The sequence below is a fragment of the Micromesistius poutassou genome (genome assembly GCF_964030765.1).
Source record: "Micromesistius poutassou genome assembly, chromosome: 7".
NCBI lineage: Eukaryota > Metazoa > Chordata > Actinopteri > Gadiformes > Gadidae > Micromesistius > Micromesistius poutassou.
The window spans coordinates 19,167,016-19,186,547 of record NC_140277.1 but is presented as its reverse complement, the minus strand read 5'-3'; the positions used below and the strand labels follow the sequence as shown (position 1 = coordinate 19,186,547).

The 19,532-nt window shown below is 45.3% G+C and overlaps 1 protein-coding gene across 1 annotated transcript; it reads left to right on the top strand.

Annotated features, from left to right (window-relative positions):
• The first annotated feature begins 5,034 nt into the window (after window positions 1-5,034).
• crls1 (cardiolipin synthase 1) lies at window positions 5,035-11,874 on the top strand. The gene is made up of 7 exons (XM_084470772.1): window positions 5,035-5,656; window positions 5,956-6,093; window positions 6,420-6,549; window positions 9,955-10,040; window positions 10,221-10,289; window positions 10,467-10,558; window positions 11,359-11,874. The coding sequence occupies exons 1-7, from the start codon at window positions 5,147-5,149 to the stop codon at window positions 11,450-11,452; spliced, it is 1,119 nt and encodes a 372-aa protein (XP_084326898.1). The 5' UTR covers window positions 5,035-5,146; the 3' UTR covers window positions 11,453-11,874.
• Window positions 11,875-19,532: the final 7,658 nt, after the last annotated feature.

Genomic DNA, 19,532 nt, shown 5'->3' with positions numbered 1-19,532 from the left:
AATTCGGCTCTAAGTCCAGCGATGCAAGTGTGTTTGGCTCTGAGATATTTTGCCACTGGGTTTTTTCAAAACCTAGTTGGTGACTCGGTCTGTGTGCACAAGTCTACTGTCTGCAGAGCAGTTCGAACTGTGGCAGTGTCTCTGTGCCGGCATCTGAACACATATGTTGGCTTCCCTGTACAGCCTGCGGAACTTAACCATGTCCGTCAACAATTTGATCATATCGCTGGTTTCCCAAATGTGACAGGCTGTGTTGACGGAACGCACATCCGTATCAAGACCCCAACGGACCACGAACCTGTTTATGTTAACAGAAAAGGATACCATTCCATAAATGCACAGATAGTCTGTGACGCCGACCTTAAGATTACGAATTGTGTTATCAAATGGCCAGGATCTAAACATGACAGCTACATACTACGGCACTCACAGTTCGGGGAAGACTTTGAGGCAGGGAGACACCCTGGAAGGCTCCTCGGTGACTCTGGGTACCCCCTTAGGGATTGGCTTATGACCCCATACTTGTCACCTGCCAGTCGCTCGCAGGAGTGCTACAGTGTTGCCCACATTCGCACAAGAAATGTGGTTGAACGCTGCATAGGAGTGCTGAAGCAGCGGTGGGCCTGTTTGCACAGAGGTGACTAAAAAAATATTGCTGAATTATATTTCTAAATTAGTTACAGTCTTTGTGAAATCATATTGTCAGAGACTTTTCTGTGATTAAAAAGCCCTAAATCTGTATTAAGATGTAAGATTGGCAAGTATTTCCAAAAACTGTGCATGTAAGAAGTTATAAGTAGGTCTAAGGCTATTCCTCCTGTATGAATTCAATTACTAACAGGCATCACTATGGAGCCAGACAGGGCAGCTGTTGTAGCAGGTGCCTGCGTTGTTCTCCACAACATGGCAATGGAGTGGAAGGTGCCTCTGATGGAGGATGGATTGCAGGACCTCGAAGGAGACCAAGACGTCTCCCAGCATAATGTGGCTGTACCAGCCGGCGCAGTAGCTACCCGGGACTACCTCGCTACCACCTATTTTTAGATGAAGGCTGTAATAAATTAGGCTCACTATGCAGCCACCCTAAATTATACTAAGCTGAGTGTTCTTATACAGTATAAATAAGTCATACTAACACCATGTTGATAGGTTAAGACTAGAGCAACAGCTCATGAACAGACAAGGTGCATAGGTTACTCCTCGTTAGACATAGATGACTTAGATTACTCAGATGCAGATGACTTATATAAAACCACAGTTTAACTTTTTGAATAAGTAGTCCTATCTAGCATGAATGACTGATTCAACCATACAAACCATATTTTTCTGACAGCATACACCCTCAGGATGTGATCTACAGTAACCCAGTTTATAATCCTTAGACATCATAGATTTTTGTAGGACAACCTTTGACAGCAGCCCATGTCTGTTAAACTCATTTTGCCCCCTGGGTAGGCCTAAATAAAAATAGAATAAGGTTCTAATTTCCCATACACGAAGTAGCCAAATCTACATACAAAATATTTCCTTACTATTATTAATATGCATGTTGACTAATCTGATATCAAACACTGATTACTGATTGCCACTGACTAATGGCATAAAAGTGGTACTGCGTAATATCATTTACAGATGTAACATTATTACAATGTGAACTTAATTGTTGTCAATGACACAAAAGACACTTGCAATCAAACTGGATTACTACAGATTGGACTAATGCAGCAAGTAAATACTTGCGTATTTCTCAGATTGTACTGAAACTGTACGTCTTCCCATCGCTGCGGTGCCCTTAAGGGGCTGGGCCTTTAAGGTCTACACACCCTTTTGGAATGAAGAACAACAAACAGATTGATCAGTTAATTCATTTATTAAATCTCAGTGAGTGTGTTGTAGCCATAGGTTCTCAGCTCCTCCTGCAACTTTAATATTTCTAAATTTAGTTTTTGTTTTTCCAATTCTAATTTCTCCTTCTCTATCTTTATCTTTTCTGTCTCTTGCTTACTTTTCTCTATTTCTACTCGTGAAAGTTCCTCTCTAAGGAAGTCAATGTCAGTTCCTCTCCTCGTAGGTTTTGGTGGTGGTGGTGGAAGGCTTTCTGGGATGGCGATGGGCGCAGTGTCCTCATGGCTCGTCACAGTCCCAGGGTCCTCCAAGGGCATGGGTGCAGATTCCACCGCAGTCACGTTGGACGTGGTGTTCTCTGGGCCAGCAGTGGCCTCCTCCTGGACCATGGGTTGCACCACGCCACTCTCTACGCCCCCCCCAACAATCCCTCTAATACAAGGAGAGGTGTCCCCAAGTATGGCCCCATATCCCCTTTTCCACCACCCCCAGTTGGCACATTCTTCGGGAAATCTTCAGCTGCCTGCATCTTCAGGTCGCTCCATTTCTTGCGCACATCTTTGACTTCCCTCAATTCTACCCCTTTGGCAGTAATAGCTTCAGTAATATGTTCCCATGTCTCATTTTTTTTTTTTTTGTGATATAATTATTTAGCTTGGCTTCAAGGACAGTTTTGTTCTCATTGTATAGAGTCAACAGTAGCACAATTTCATCATGAGTAAGGTTTTTCTTGCGAGGACGGCGGTCAGACATGGTCAGGCCTGAAACACATGAAAATCAAAGTTACTAGCTCATTCTACACTTCCTACAGCAGACAAAAGAACGGGACTCCTGCCATTATACACACTTTAGTCCATGAGCCAACGACCCCAAAAGGGGCGTAACTACTAGCACTGGGGGCTGTACATGTTCTATTGAATGAACTCATTTTGTGGGTTTAGTCAAGCCCTCCTCCACACGGTTTTGCAAAATACATTGATTTGTTATTATTAAACTGATATAAAGAGCAGTAAATAGTTTAGCCTGCATCATGAAGGGAAAACGTAGTATAAGGTAGCTACATCTGCAAGGCTGTATGGTCGCAAAACCTTGCAGCTGTACCATAGCTAGCTGCTCCCTTCAAGATGCAGGCTAAACTGTATTTGCTATAGTCTCTTCATACTATTGAGTCAAAGTCAAAGTAGTTTTATTTATTTTATGGTATCCATTATTATCAATTGTATTTTCTTCTCTTCTCTTCTTCTGCTTCACCGCGTCATGCGTCTTCGCGTAGAGTCTGTAAACTTTGTGGTGGTGGCCTGTTTATTTAAATATTGCCGCAGTAAAGGATTATGGGATACCAATATCTCCTTTCCTTTCGTAAAGGTTGGTCAGGAGTAACCTACGCTAAAGGAGGGTTAAAGGATGCATCAAGGCTCCTTTCCTAAGATTTTTTAGAACTGAAGGGTTAAGGTTTGAAAATGAGGTAGTTTACATTCATTGTGTTCAGGTGTAAAAAATAATACTGTTGTTGCACATGAAGAGCAAACCATTTAATTCATGGTTGAAAACATTTTATTAATCAATAAAAGAACAATCCCAGATTGCCAGCAAATTCATCAAAAGAAAACCAAATAAAAGTGCCAACGAGAACCCGCATGAGAGATGTGACACATGGTCGTAACCCCGACCCCGGGCGAGATGCCCCATTTCAGTCCCCTCTTTTTTGCATAGGAAATTTCCTTTCCTAAGGAGATGACCCGGAAGTTGGTTTGAATTCTAAAAATGCTTAGGAAAGGAGCCTCGATGCATTTAACCCTCCTTTAGCATAGGTTACCCCTGACCAACCATTATGAAAGGAAAGGAGATATTGGTATCCCATAATCCTTTACGGCGGCAATATTTAAATAAAGAGGCCACCGACAAAGTTTACCGACTCTGTGACTCTACTGAGAGACGCGGTGAAGCAGAAGAAGAGAAGAGAAGAAAATACAATTGATGATAATGGATACTGATGGGCAAAAATAACCTAACGGACACATTACATTACGAATATAGTCAACTCTGGGCCCAAACTTAACGAGGAAAACACACCACACATTCAAGAGGGTCAAGATGACCCTCGAGCCCTCCTATCAGTCTGCGGAGAACACTCTGCCACAGCTAGATGGCGAGGACACATATCACACAGAAAGACAACACAACCCGGAGGCTCAGGGACAAGAGAACCCTCGATAACCCACACAAAGTCTACCACACACACACCTGGCTAGGAAAGAACTATAAGTTTCACATGCACCGGATCACGGGTGCTCTTCTGAAGCAGAACTTCCACGGAGGCGAAGCTCCGGACGACCTCAGCGCTGTTAGGGGACGTAGAATATTCGATCTCTCACGCTTTATGAATCAGTATTACCTTTGCTACTTTACTCAATAAATACGAGGCCCTCGTGCTGACAGACTTTATCACCTCTCCATCTCATTTTATCTGGTCAAGTAAAGACAGACTGTTTTTCCCAACAATACCAATTCCAGAAACACATTATTTGAATCGAAATTAATTAATTGCTGGTTAGCAAGCACACAACAAAATATACAACATAAGAAAATAAAATGCTGACTTCACATTTAAGAAAGACTACTGGGGGCAGTTAATTTCAACATCAACATAAGTTGAGCCTCTTTTTTTTTTTTCCACATATAGATTTAGATTCAAGGTGGCCTCAAATATTCCAGTTGGCCAAATCCGACCTAAGTGATTCTCACTGTTGGCGATAACCCGATTGAAATCAATACGACAAGAACGAATGGATCAAAGGAGCGCTTGTTGTAGTCAATCTTCGGACAATTGTAGTTCCCCACTAGAGCCGCTAGAGGTCAGCAATACCCGTCCTTGCGCAATGACGTCGGTCAGGAAAGTGCAGTCGAATTCATTTTAAACAGTGCGGTCTTTTCCTATGTTCGAAAGGAAGCACCTTTTTGACGTTTTCCACAAAGGTTAAGGAAAGGAGGCATGAAGGTGAGGAGATTTGACTATTCGTGGAGGCCCCATTTAGCAGGGCAGCAGAACCAGTGTTGCCAGATTGAGCCCAATTTCCCGCCCGTCTGCCAACACTGGCTTTAGCCAATGTTGTTGCCCAGTCTGGCAACACTGCTCAGAACCAAGCTGCGGCTTTTACGACGCCGTGACGTGGCGTGCCGTCTCGGAACTCGGCAACATGGCGGCCCGCAGGCAGAAGCTGCCGTACGCACTGTGTTGAGCTCTGACCGGTCCGACCCACCATGAAACAAGGAGAGACGTTCAGGTAACAGCGGAGCTGAGATGTATCGCATCCGGAGGAGCGCCGTGCGGCTGTGCCAGCGGGGCGGCGCGGGGCCGCCGGCCCGGGGTCAGGAGGGGTCAGCGCGTCAGGCGAGCAGGTGTCGCCCCGGGACGTCGCCCTGGCGGACAGCGCAGACACCGCAGACACCTGTCAGCCCAGGCACAGGACCGAAGCAGTTCAGAGGCGATCTGCGGATATCTGCCTGCGCGGAGACGCATCTAAACACGCACTATTGCCGGACTGGTCCGTGGCTGAACCCTCAGGTGAACCCGGCCCTCCTCCGGGGAGGTCCCGGCTGGCCTGTGGTCCACGTCCGGCCCCTCGTCTGGGGAGGTCCCGGCTGGCCTGTGGTCGACGTCCGGCCCCTCCTCCGGTCCCCCGGGGCCCGCGGGCTGTGCAGCGTGAAACCCCGACCACCTCAGGACACCGACCCGTCACCGGAGCGAAATGAAAGTCAAGGCAGCGCTGTCCATGTCCCGGGACACGGGCTGTTTAAGTTCAAAGAGCTGGTGTGTATACGACAGCCCACTGCCTGCCCCTCCTTACTGGTTTAGACTGGTCCAAGGGGTAACATTTGTGCGTTTGGTTAATACAATTGTACAGATTTATAACTATTAGAATAAACAACATGATTTTGATTAAACGTGGATAAATGTGTTTTCCCTCGAGTTAATCACAACATGGTTAGTGTGTTGTAAATTGCATAATAGAATATGTATATTGATTACCACCAAGTCTGTCATTCCATTCTGTGCTGATGCTGTGCGTTCTCTTACCGTCTGTTCTCTGCTCAATGCGTCCCGCGCAGCACGAGAACCCGTGGACCGTCCCCAACCTGCTGTGTGTGTGTCGGATCGTGTTGTCGCCCTACCTGGGCTACCTCATCATCCACCAGCACTTTTACCTCAGCCTGGCTCTGTTCACACTGGCTGGGGCCACAGACATGGTAACACACACACACACACACACACACACGTGTAAATGAGCAGTTGCTTCAAATTAAAGGTGGCGCCCGTGGTCTGTGCGCTGTAATGAATGCCGTGCACACAAAGGGGTCAGTAACGGGTTAGACCAAATAAATGATCTTCAGTGGCACGTTTCCTTGCTGCTGTACAGTGGGGCAGTGTGTTCATAACCTTACTTTCACAGTGAATGAATCAAAACGTGTTTGCGCTCCTGGACATGACGCTGCAGAACTGTATAATAATATAACACTACAGGAGTTACCTGAACCTGCTTGAAGTACCCCTCTGTCTTCTGCTCTGTCTTCAGTTAGACGGCTACATTGCAAGAACATGGCCCAATCAGAAGTCGGCGTTGGGCAGTGCCCTTGACCCATTGGCTGATAAGATCCTGATCAGTGTTCTGTATGTCAGCCTCACCTATGCTCAGCTCATACCAGGTAAGTTTTGTTTTAGTGGTATGGACGTTAATGGTGGTCTTTTTTCGTCTGAGTTTGCTCGCACGAGTAGACAAACTTTGCACGAGGGAGTGATTTGCGCAACTTTGATCAGGCAAATTTATCTGTGTGATTGTAGGAGCAGGGGGTTCCTCTTGTGACCGCCAAAGTTTCTTTCCGCCAATTCCTTATCAACCATGGAGATAACCACCACTACCAGTCGTTACTTACCAGAGTACCAGTACTTACCAGTACCAGAGACGTCGGAGAATCCCACACAGTCGTTTAAGATTCATAATATCATCCGGAGGCGCACACAGCTTTTGGTTGTGATATTATATATTATATTATATAGATAGATATTATATTATATTTGATAGATATCTAGATATATTATATTATATAGAGCTCCGGGAGTCCGCAAACGGCAACAATCCCTTTCTCCTCCGTGCTGCGCTCTGGACTTCAGGGAGTGAGCGCTGATGGGCGTCGCGACCAAGCATCAAGCACGCGGAAAAGTTCAAATATTTCAACTTGCGCGAGTACAATCACGCGAAATCCACGTGAACCAGGGTGTTAGCGCAAGTAAAATCAGTGTGAACCAGGGTGTTAGCGCAAGTAAAATCAGTGTGAACCAGGGTGTTCGGCCGCACTATTCATCCTTAAAAATATTTTAGTCGTCACTGTTCAGGCGCACCATTGCAAACCATTCTGCAAGTTCTACACCGTTAGACTCGCACAGTTCTTCCAGAACTTCGTGCCACGTTATAGCGGAGTCAAGATATTTCAATTAATTTTTTTAATGTATTGCTACGGTGCCCGAAAACCGTATAACTTTGAACGGTGACGCAAACATTTTCTTGACTGCAGCCTTAGCCATCATAACAGACGCACTGGTGCACCGGGGTAAAAACATTAATTTCCTTCGCAATCGCATCATCTCTCTGTGTTCTCCTGTGACTGAACTCACACTCGTGGTAGGATCATATCGCTGTCTAAACCAGTAAGAGAAAGAGCTCGGTCGGGTCTTTGCCTCTGATTGGCTGTGGTCTTGTTCACTGCTTGTGTGTGTGTTTAAAAATTGCGAGCGATCTGAGCGCCAGAGTAACTGAAACGGAGGAAGAAAATAAACGCGACCAAAGACGAGGGAAAATGAAGCAAGGTAGAAACATAGAAAGTTTTTTAATTGAAAAAACGGAGCCTGCTGTTCCAACCAGCCCTACTACTGAGAGTCTGGACCCCACGACACACACAAACTTAAACACACAATAAACGGCAGGTGTGTTAAACAACCCACTGCATGTTAAACAACCCAGCCGTCCTAAAGGACAGCGCAGATCCGTCTTCCATCTCCTCCCTCTCTCCAATTATTGAACAAGCTTACAAAGGTAGGTTGGATTTATTGGGTTGTTTAACACGCCTGCCGTTTGTTGCGTGTTTAAGTTTCTGCGTGTCGTGTGGTCCAGTAGCTATTTTAATGTTTGATGATGTCATGATCATTGCACACCAGGCACCTATATGTTTTAAAACCTTTAAAAACATATAGGATCCGCTCTGTCCAGGATAGTGCGGTTCAGTCTTCCAGCTCCCCTCCCTCTCCCGCTGTCAACCAAAGAGCGCTATCATCTGCACTGTCAATCATCTCGGCCCCATCCATTGTGACCCGCCCCCATTCAGAACTTGTAGTTGTGCATTTTTCTTCAGGTGATTTGATTGGGGCTTGATTGAGTCAAATCACCGGAAGTGTATCGGTAAAGAGATTTACTTTTTAATTTGGAGTTAGTATATTCAATTGCAGCAAAATCACCTATAAATATATGATATATAGTGTTGGAGCACAATGTTGTTTTATGGGTGAATTACCCTTTAAGCACAAGCCCTTTTATTTGGAAATGTTTTATTTTGCTTTAGTTTTTATTTTGTTTTAGTTTGAAATGTTAAATTTCAGCTTAGTGAAGCACTTGAAACACTTGATTTTTATTTTTATATAATTGTGCTTCAAATAAAGACAAGCATTTCTCTACACCTTATTCTTGTTTAGAAATCATTCACATTATATGAAAGTTATTGAGAGCGATAAAAAGGTGACCTTATGGCGTTAAAGGCGACGCAATGAAAAATTTGGGTGCACCTAAAAAAAAAATTAGGCACAAAATTAGGCACAACCAATGCAAAAAGTTAGTCTGGAGCCCCGCCTGTTGATAGCACCCCTTGGTTAACAAGTTAGACAGCCTCAATTCAGTGCAATGAATAATACGTTTGACCACACAGTGGAATTCAAGCGTTTATTTAGATAGTTGAGCCAAGTGTTAGTTTGTTAAACGATATACTAAAACGATGAATTAAACAATCCACGTGTGTCTCGTGAAATTGAGGTGTAGTAATGTAGCTCCACCTTCTCTGAGTTCATGCAGACAGATAATTCTCACTACCTCTCATCGAGTGTAACCTCCACAGAGGTTCGACGGGCGGATAGCATGCAGGCATGGAAGTGTATTGAGGCAGGCATACGATTGGTTACTAGGGGGCCAATGTCAATGCCCGTTCTATTTTAAATGAATTAAACCAATGCCCATTTTCTGAACAAGCTTAATCAAGGATTTGGTTTTGAAGAATGAAAGCCAGGGCAGCTGGACTCGCTCGGGACAAACTACAATATTGGCGAGCCCAAAGGCTGAGACCGAGACAAGTCTGAGTGCAAATACCAACGAGTCCAAGACAATAAGAAAAGGTGTTGAGTGAATGAGGCCTACAGCTTGTTAATTAAACACCGGTATCTGTTCGGTACTTGGTATCGGCCGATACTGAAAGCCAAGGTACCGGGACTGACAAAGTCAGACGGTGTATCCTTAGTTCTGCAAACGGCCGTCACTGCTGATTGACTGTCAACAAAACAATCAATAAACACTGGGCAGTGCAAAAAGATTTTATTTGTATTGATCATATCTAGCATTAGCATTAGAATCACAGTTAGCATTAGCATCTCAGCTACCGATATTTAATCAATTGATGCTACTTCAATAAATTACGTTTAGCACACATAGTGAATATTTTTTTGTTTGTTGTTGCCAAACTGAATGCGTTTTATTTTGCCACATTTTCATTTCATTTCATCTGAGCCTGTGGCGCGTGATTCCTCCTGAACTGTATGAGGTTGTGCCTTTCTGGTAGACGGATGAGAAAGACACAACCGGACATCCGCTAAACGGGTGTTCCACAACCCCAGAGAAGGGTTGTGGAACCGCCACGTTCCTGTGGTGGAAACAGGGCCATCGATAGGGGAAGTGTTTCCCAGAGAGGCATGTTGTCATATCAGTAGATCTCAACCATAACCGATACATCGACGTGTGATTCAATGAGCCATTGAGTTCCATTTGGGGTTTGATTTTTCCTTTCCTCTGCCCTCAGCTCCTCTCACGGCTCTGGTGATCTTCAGAGACATCGGTCTGATAGCCGCAGTCTTCTGGGTCAGATACAAGACTGTGCCTCCACCGGTAAGAAGCCCTGCTGTTCACCTCAGTCCCGGGCTCGAACCGGGTCCCCTATGTCCACCGGCCCCAGGGGATTCCTGGAGGCGACAGGGGAGCGGAGGGGACCCCCAGCCAGAGCCCTGGAGCACGCACCAGTAAAACAACAATCTGTTTCAACCCTCTGTTCTCTTCTTTTCATTGCAGGTGACCCTCAGTAAATTTTTTAATCCATGTTACACTACAGCCCAGCTCAAACCCACGTTATTCAGCAAGGTAAGGCACGCACGCACGCACGCACGCACGCACGCACGCACGCACGCACGCACGCACGCACAATGAGGATTGCCCTTAACATACCAACATGTTTTTGGTATCGATTGCAAACACATCCACATTGAAATACGTAGTGGTGATAGATAATGATCTAACAGTGTGTCTCTGTGTGTGTAGGTGAACACAGCCATCCAGCTCCTTCTAGTCGCCGCTTCCCTCGCTGCTCCGGTCTTCAAATACACGGACAGTCCGCTGCTGCAGTCGCTATGGTAACGCACACAAGAATATACATAGGACCGTTTCGTGGTCCAGCTGCTGCTGTCTCTAAAGTTCCACCGTTAACAACCAGCCCCCCTGGTTCTGGTCGGGTGTTGTAAGACACGGCGTTTCGTCAGAGCCAGGCTCCACTTCCATGTGCGTCGGGCCATTGGCACAGGAGTGATGTGATGTGACGGGGACATGTGCTGCAGCTACCGCTAGCTCGGGAGTAAAAGTAGACCCGTCCCCAAGAGTGTTGCCGTGGGCGACATGTCCCGCCCACAGACCGGTGCATTGTGGGGGCTCTGAGCCGGGTGACGGCAGACAGTGACAGCAGGGCTATTTGGATATGTTGTGCGACCGACCAGAGACGGGGTTGTATCGGGTGAAAGGCCAAGCAGATAACAAATTAGGACCATTCAATTAGTTTTTCTACCCTCAAAATAGCCACCCCGTCCCAACCCTCTTACGCACTTATAGTTATGTCGTACGTCCTGGCACTTAAAGTAAGTCGTACTTAGTTAAAGTACTAAGTTGTGTAGCGTCTTATCCTAGCCGTCTTTGTTGTAGACGGGGAACGGGTTAACCTAGTGATTGTTAGTGCTTGGCACTTGGTTCTATGAACATCCTTACTGTACAGACAGTGATATGTTGTTTATCTTTCTCTGACCAATGTACTTATTGGAAGTGGCTGTGGATCAAAGCGTCTGCTGAACGTCCTAACATGTAGAAACACCATCAGTTGCCACTAGCAACGTTGGGGCTGCACTGTGGACCAATCAGACCCCTCGTTGGTCCATGTGTCCCGTAGGTACGTGACGGCGGTGACGACGGCCGCCTCCGGCTACAGCTACTGGCACTACGGCCGCAAGACGGTCCAGGTACTCAACACCAAGTCACCATGACAACCCCCGGGCAGAGAAGCACCTGGCGGCGGCGGCGGCGGCGGCGGCGGCGGGGACAATGGCCGCTGATTAACGAGGAGACGGCGGCCGGGCGTCACGCCGCCGTCCAGGAGGACGAGTGGGCCGGTTTGACGTGACAACAGACGCGCTGACACACGCGGCAGCTCTGATGCGGAGTTGCTATGACGACCTCTTAGCAACGTGATGACAAAGATTGAGCGGCCTTGGTTTAACTCGAGCAGCGTCTTGGGCTGGAACCACGGAGCACATAAACCAGAGACGTTCTCACCGTAGTCTGGCCAGCCCCCGGTTCTGTCCTCTCATTTAAATCATTTCTCCATGTTCCCATGACAACCATATCCTTGTCAAATCAAATTTTGTAAGTCAATGATTTATGATTAAAAAACAAAGAAAAGAATAAATACATCTGTTTGTTTTGTTTTTTGTTCTAACCTCTGATTGGTTAACACTCGGGGAAGTTGAATTGATTAGTTACTAAGGAAACTCACAAACACGTCAACAACACAGTGGGTCAGATCTTACTGTTGAGATCATCCAGTTCTTCACAGAACGTTACACACAACTTGTGTGGCTTTCTAGGGGCGTAAGGAGACGCTAAAGTCACGGTCCGGTGCGTACCTCGGTTTTCAAGTCACGGTTCGGTGTGTTTTTCGGTACAACAGTTTTTATTATTTTATTTTTACAATTAGATTTTAATTTGATTTATTAAATTGTCATCAAACAAATGCCTTACACAAATGAAAAGACATCAAATACAATTAAGGATAAAAACACAAAGTCCAGGACTTATTTCCATTGTGGTCCTCAACACAAAATATATATATTTTTTCGGTACGTACCGAAATGAAACGTGCATCGAACCGTTGGAGCCGCACCGAAAAGAATGGGTAGGAATACGTGTGTGGTTCCACCCCTACAGACCTCCCTGCATTCTGCAGAGAGTCAACTGGTCCTTGTTTATCTAGCAGTGCACCTGAAGCAGCGTCCACCGTGGTCACTACAGGCGACACGTGGCTGCAGACCGGGCTTCTGACCTCAGCTCTGGTTGTGGAGCACATTAGTCAACTCCTGGTCCTGGTGCCAGTCATCAGGTTAGTGGTTCTGGTTAGTGCCCGCCGTCAGGTTAGTGTCAGCCATCAGGTTAGTGGGGCTGGTTAGTGTCAGCCATCAGGTTAGTGGGGCTGGTTAGTGCCAGCCATCAGGTTAGTGGTTCTGGTTAGTGTCAGCCATCAGGTTAGTGGTTCTGGTTAGTGTCAGCCATCAGGTTAGTGGTTCTGGTTAGTGTCAGCCATCAGGTTAGTGGTTCTGGTTAGTGTCAGCCATCAGGTTAGTGGTTCTGGTTAGTCTCAGCCATCAGGTTAGTGGGGCTGGTTAGTGCCAGCCATCAGGTTAGTGGTTCTGGTTAGTGCCAGCCATCAGGTTAGTGGTTCTGGTTAGTGTCAGTCATCAGGTTAGTGGTTCTGGTTAGTGCCAGCCATCAGGTTAGTGGTTCTGGTTAGTGTCAGTCATCAGGTTAGTGGTTCTGGTTAGTGTCAGTCATCAGGTTAGTGGTTCTGGATAGTGTCAGCCATCAGGTTAGTGGTTCTGGTTAGTGCCAGTCATCAGGTTAGTGGTTCTGGTTAGTGTCAGGTTAGTGAAGTGTTTTGTGGTGGCCGTCAGGTTAGTGGGGCTGGTTAGTGTCAGTCATCAGGTTAGTGGTTCTGGTTAGTGTCAGCCATCAGGTTAGTGGTTCTGGTTAGTGTCAGCCATCAGGTTAGTGGTTCTGGTTAGTGTCAGTCATCAGGTTAGTGGGGCTGGTTAGTGTCAGTCATCAGGTTAGTGGTTCTGGTTAGTGTCAGCCATCAGGTTAGTGGTTCTGGTTAGTGTCAGCCATCAGGTTAGTGGTTCTGGTTAGTGTCAGGTTAGTGTTTTGTGGTGGCCGTCAGGTTAGTGGGGCTGGTTAGTGTCAGTCATCAGGTTAGTGGTTCTGGTTAGTGTCAGCCATCAGGTTAGTGGTTCTGGTTAGTGCCAGCCATCAGGTTAGTGGTTCTGGTTAGTGTCAGCCATCAGGTTAGTGGTTCTGGTTAGTGTCAGTCATCAGGTTAGTGGTTCTGGTTAGTGTCAGCCATCAGGTTAGTGGTTCTGGTTAGTGTCAGTCATCAGGTTAGTGGTTCTGGTTAGTGTCAGTCATCAGGTTAGTGGGGCTGGTTAGTGTCAGCCATCAGGTTAGTGGAGTGCTTTGTGGTGGCCGTCAGGTTAGTGGTTCTGGTTAGTGTCAGGTTAGTGGTTCTGGTTAGTGTCAGCCATCAGGTTAGTGAAGTGTTTTGTGGTGGCCGTCAGGTTTGTGGGGATGGTTAGTGTCAGTCATCAGGTTAGTGGTTCTGGTTAGTGTCAGGTTAGTGTTTTGTGGTGGCCGTCAGGTTAGTGGGGCTGGTTAGTGTCAGTCATCAGGTTAGTGGGGCTGGTTAGTGTCAGCCATCAGGTTAGTGGTTCTGGTTAGTGTCAGTCATCAGGTTAGTGGTTCTGGTTAGTGTCAGCCATCAGGTTAGTGGGGCTGGTTAGTGTCAGTCATCAGGTTAGTGGTTCTGGTTAGTGTCAGTCATCAGGTCAGTGGTTCTGGTTAGTGGAGTCGTCTGTGGTGGCCATCGCTCCACCGTCACAGAAACAGCCCTGAATGCCCCTTGGATTGGGGCTCCCAAAAAATACTCCCAAGCTATTACTTTTTGAAAAGACAGTGGCCCAGTTACTCAATATAATCCTTGTTACCTTACTGAACTGACCGTTTCACTTTTAAACCCCACGGGAACTTGATTTGGCCTAATTACGCTGCACAGGAACAGTGTATACTGCATACTACACAGAAAAGAAAGTGTTGTAGGGTTGGTTGACGTGTTGTTCAGTGCGTCCTGTCAGGTTTACCTGGATAGGCATTTATACTTATTGGCAAACATGATTTCAAATGTCTTCTGGAGCGTTTTATGTTGTTTGTTGTTGACTTTCAGATGTAACACAGGCATCTCTCCTCCCGGCAGCTGTTGAGCTCGCACTTTGAAATGATTGTAGGGCAGAAATACAAGAGGAGCACAATAGAAATACAAGAGGAGCACAATAGAAATACCAGGAGAAAGGGTTAGCTTCTCTGTCCCTAGTGCTAAGCCAAAAACGATTAAGGTGGAGAATAATTTGGGTAATACTTAACAATAAGGATAGAATTAGTAACCATTCCTTAATGCAGTAATAAGCATTTACTAACAATTAACTATCAGTTAATTAAGTAGTAGTAACCAATAGTTAGCTAATGGTCTAGTTATCACTTACCATGTTTACTCATGGTGTTGAATAATGTATGCATTAATACCTTTTGTTAACATGAACACCATTAGTAAATTACAAAAACATTAGTAAGCTGTTAGTTAATGATTATGACTTCATAATTAGTATTATTATTAATGGTTATTATTGGACCCTTTCTGTAAAGTTGTACATAATGTTGTCTGTATTACATAATAAAATAACAAAGCTAATCATGTTATTCTACTATAAAACTAATGTGACTGGTTTCAACAAAAAAAAGTCCTTAATAGAGAAAAATAAGGTGCATTGATTAAAAAAAAAAAAAAGAATCCCTGACCACCCTTAGAACCAAGTTCTAGAAACAACACAAAGTTACCCCTTGAATGGTGGTTATCAGCAGTTCTAGTAATTACCGTTATCTCCTTAACCTTGGAACATTGTGAAACCCTGCTATCATGCTGTTTGAGGTAGAAAGCGCGGCACTGCTTCTGGGAGTTATGGAATCTATTTGCAGTGGATCTGTTGGTATTTTCAGCATCATGCAATCAGTGTCTCTCAAAGTGTCCAGAGAAGGGCCTGCCTCCCAAGCTCGCAGAAATGTCCGCCTAACTTTATAGCAAACCTAGCTGGTTACGAAACAAACTGAATCAGAGATGTTACACGAGGGAGAGGTTCACACAGTCACACACACACATACACAAATCCATATGGATGGAAACACACACACTCACTCTCTCTGGTCTTGAAATAGCTTTCTGCCTCCTACTCTGCTTTATATAAGATCTCAGCACAGCGAGCCGTCGGTGGAGATGTGTGTGCACATGCCTGTATGTGTTCACGCCTGTGGGTGTGGGTGTGTGTGTGTGTGCGATGTGGGTGTGCATGTATGTGTGTGTGTGTGTGTGTGTGTGTGTGTGTGTGTGTGTGTGTGTGTGTGTGTGTCAATTTGTGGGCAGCAGGAGTGTCTTTCCTAGGTCTATATCTATTACTATTCTAGTGTGTGTGTGTGTGTGTGTGTGTGTGTGTGTGTGTGTGTGTGTGTGTGTGTCTCTCTGTGTGTGTGTGTGTGTGTGTGTGTGTGTGTGTGTGTGTGTCTCTCTGTGTGTGTGTGTGTGTGTGTGTGTGTGTGTGTGTGTGTGTGTGTGTGTGTGTGCACATGTCACATAGTTTGTCACATTACACCTACCAGCTCTGATCAATCAGAGGTTGATAAAACAATAAATGGCAGCACTTTAAAATAACTTTGGGGCCTTAATGAAGTGAACAGCGAATTCCTACTGAATTCAGTGTTATAAATCATTGTTGCTCAATAAGAAATCACAATCAGTTATTAATTATTAACACGATACTGAGAAAATGTTTTGTAAGACAATTTAGAAGGCATAAGTAAACAAGCAAACTGTTTAAAACATGTTTTTACAACGGTTTTACAACCAGTTATAAACCGTTTTTTGTGTGAGCTCATCTTAAGTATATACCTTACTTTTTATTACTTCTTATTACTCAGTACTGCTGCATTGGTACTTCAGGCATTTCCAGCCTTTAAATGTAATATATAAATGATAAGCAACACTTATATAGTCAGTCCTCACTATAGATTAGCTCACTCAGAAGACCTAACTTAAGCCTTCTAACTTCATGGATTTAACAACCAAACCATAGCAGTCTCTCCCAAAACATATCATACCCAACCACACCAAACCATAGCAGTCCCTCCCAAAACATATCATACCCAACCACACCAAACCATAGCAGTCCCTCCCAAAACATATCATAGCCAACCACACCAAACCATAGCAGTCCCTCCCAAAACATATCATAGCCAACCACACCAAACCATAGCAGTCCCTCCCAAAACATCTCATACCCAACCACACCAAACCATAGCAGTCCCTCCCAAAACATATCATAGCCAACCACACCAAACCATAGCAGTCCCTCCCAAAACATATAATAGCCAACCATACATTTCCATTCAGAGCTTATCCACACCATACTAATCAAACTGGATGATACCATACCAAACCATACCAGACTATACCAAACCATACCAGACCAGACCAAACCACACCAAACCATACCAGACCATACCAATCCACACCAAACCAAACAAGACCAAACCATACCAAACCGTACTAGACCAAGCCTTACAACACCGCACCATATCAGACCATGCCAAACCACACCAGACCACACCAAACCACACCAAACCACACCAAACCACACCAAACCACACCAGACCACACCAAACCACACCAAACCACACCAGACCACACCAAACCACACCAGACCACACCAGACCACACCAAACCACACCAAACCACACCAGACCACACCAAACCACACCAAACCACACCAGACCACACCAGACCACACCAAACCACACCAGACCACACCAGACCACACCAAACCACACCAGACCACACCAAACCACACCAAACCAAACCAAGCATACCAAACCACACCAAGCATACCAGACCACACCAAGCATACCAAACCACACCAAGCCAAGCCTTATTACACCACACCATCACTCACTCATCACTCATACCAAACCACACCTGACCTGACCATACTGGCGTGTAGAATGGCATATTATAATACAGCTGCATCATCAAAAAGGTTGTTTTAACACATTTATGTGATCTGAGGAAGGCCAGTTTGGCCAAAACGTTATCACCTCAATAAGACCTCGTAACTCAGACTCACACGTGGATTGTGGTCACGGAGCAGGGAGTGGGAGAGCGTATGGAGGGGCATAAGCAGGAGTCACGCGAGGCCATGCTGGGCACCTCTCACTGAAGGCCTCGTGTGCCCTTGCATTCACCTGCTCATGGAAAGCATTTCCAAGTCAAGTGCTTGTTGTCATAGACGTCTCTTCAAAAAGGGCAATTCAATTTACCACTGCAAAAGGAACAAGCAGACATTCACACAATGCACAGCGGTGGAAAGAGACACATCGCTCAAACTAATGGTTTCCCAAAGTGCTAAATGTTTTGTTAATATTAAATAATGGGGTTAAAGCCAAATCAGAAGCCTAGTTAAACATAATCTCTGTATGATTTACACATCATGCATGAAATTGTGATTTGACAGTAATCCTGTGATATGTGTCATGAAAAAAGTTCCATGTAATCAAATATATACACATTGAGACAGTCATTAAATGTGTATATGTATGCCTTACATGAAAAGCCTGTTAAGAATAGAAGATTGTTTAATTTATGATGTGAACAACATATGAAATAAGATAATAGTAGCTAAAGATTAAACATAATCCTTATAAATACACAAACATTTGTGTGTGTATTTAGTAGTTAAGTCTTCTGTGTGAGCTCTTATATCGTGAGGACTTTATAAACGTATAAGGCATTTATAAACTATATTCAAAGGCTGGAAATGCCTCAAGTGTCACTGCAGCAGGACCTTTTGGTACAAGTATTGGTATGATTTGGTTTGGTATGGTTTGGTATGATATGGTTTGGAGAGGTTTGGTTTGGTATGGTTTGGTAGGGTAGGGTTTGGTAGGGCTTGGTATGGTTTGGTAGTGTATGGTTTGATATGGTTTGGAGAGGTTTGGTTTGGTATGGTTTGGTAGGGTAGGGTTTGGTAGGGCTTGGTATGGTTTGGTTTGGTATGGTTTGGTAGGGCTTGGTATGGTTTGGTAGTGTATGGTTTGATATGGTCTGGTAGGGTTTGGTATGGTTTGGAAGGGTTTGATATGGTATGGTAGGGTTTGGTATGGTTTGGTATGCTTTAGTAGGGTATGGTATGGTTTGGTAGGGTATGGTTTGGTATGGTTTGGTATAGTTTGATATGGTATGGTTTGGTATGCTTTGGTAGGGTATGGTTTGGTAGGGCTTGGTATGGTTTGGTATGGTTTGTATGGTATGGTTTGGTAAGGCTTGGTATGGTTTGATAATAGTTATAATAGTTTATATGTATTGACGTAGTGAGGAATGTTCTTAACTGTCTTTATGCGTTTCCTTGTATTTCATTTTTAAACCTAACTATCTCCATGTTCAAACACCCACTCTACATCTCTGCACTCCCCTTAGCTTCTCTCTCTCTCTCTATAACCAGCTTCTCTCATTCCTGTCTCTCTATCTTTTAATCTCCCTCTCTGTCATCTTCTACCTACTCTCCTGACCTCTTCCTATCTCTCTCTCCCCCTCTTTCCCTCGCTGTATCCTGCTCTCTCTCTGTATTTCCTATTCTTACTCTCCTCTCCTCCCCCATCCGTGGGAGGCCGCTGTGTTGTGCGCATGTCATCGATGAGTCAATTTGTGGAGGCAGCACACGCATGCACACACACACACACACACAAATAAGCGCACAGACACACACACACACACACACACACACACACACACACACACACACACACACATCTCGGAGCATCTGTTTAAGGCCATCTCTGAGAGACGCAGCACCAGCAAGAGGAGAGTGTGTCAGGAGAGGAGAGAAGTGACACACGGATGAGGAGAGAGAGAGACACACATTAGAGAAACACGGAGGAAGAGAGAGAAAGGAAAGGAAGGAAAGCAGACGCCCAGGGAGGGGGCGGATCAAAACATTAAGAGGAGATTAGGAGAAGAAAGAGTGAGCAGAGAGAGAGAGAGAGAGCGAGAGAGAGAGCGAGAGGAGCAACACGGCAACAAGCGTGAAGAACAACCAGTGGAGCGGCTCCAGGCGCTGCTTCAGGAGCGCGGAGACGCCGCTGTGTCACGTCTCTGCTCCGGACGCTCTGCACTGTACCAAAACCAGCACAGACTCAACAGCAAGG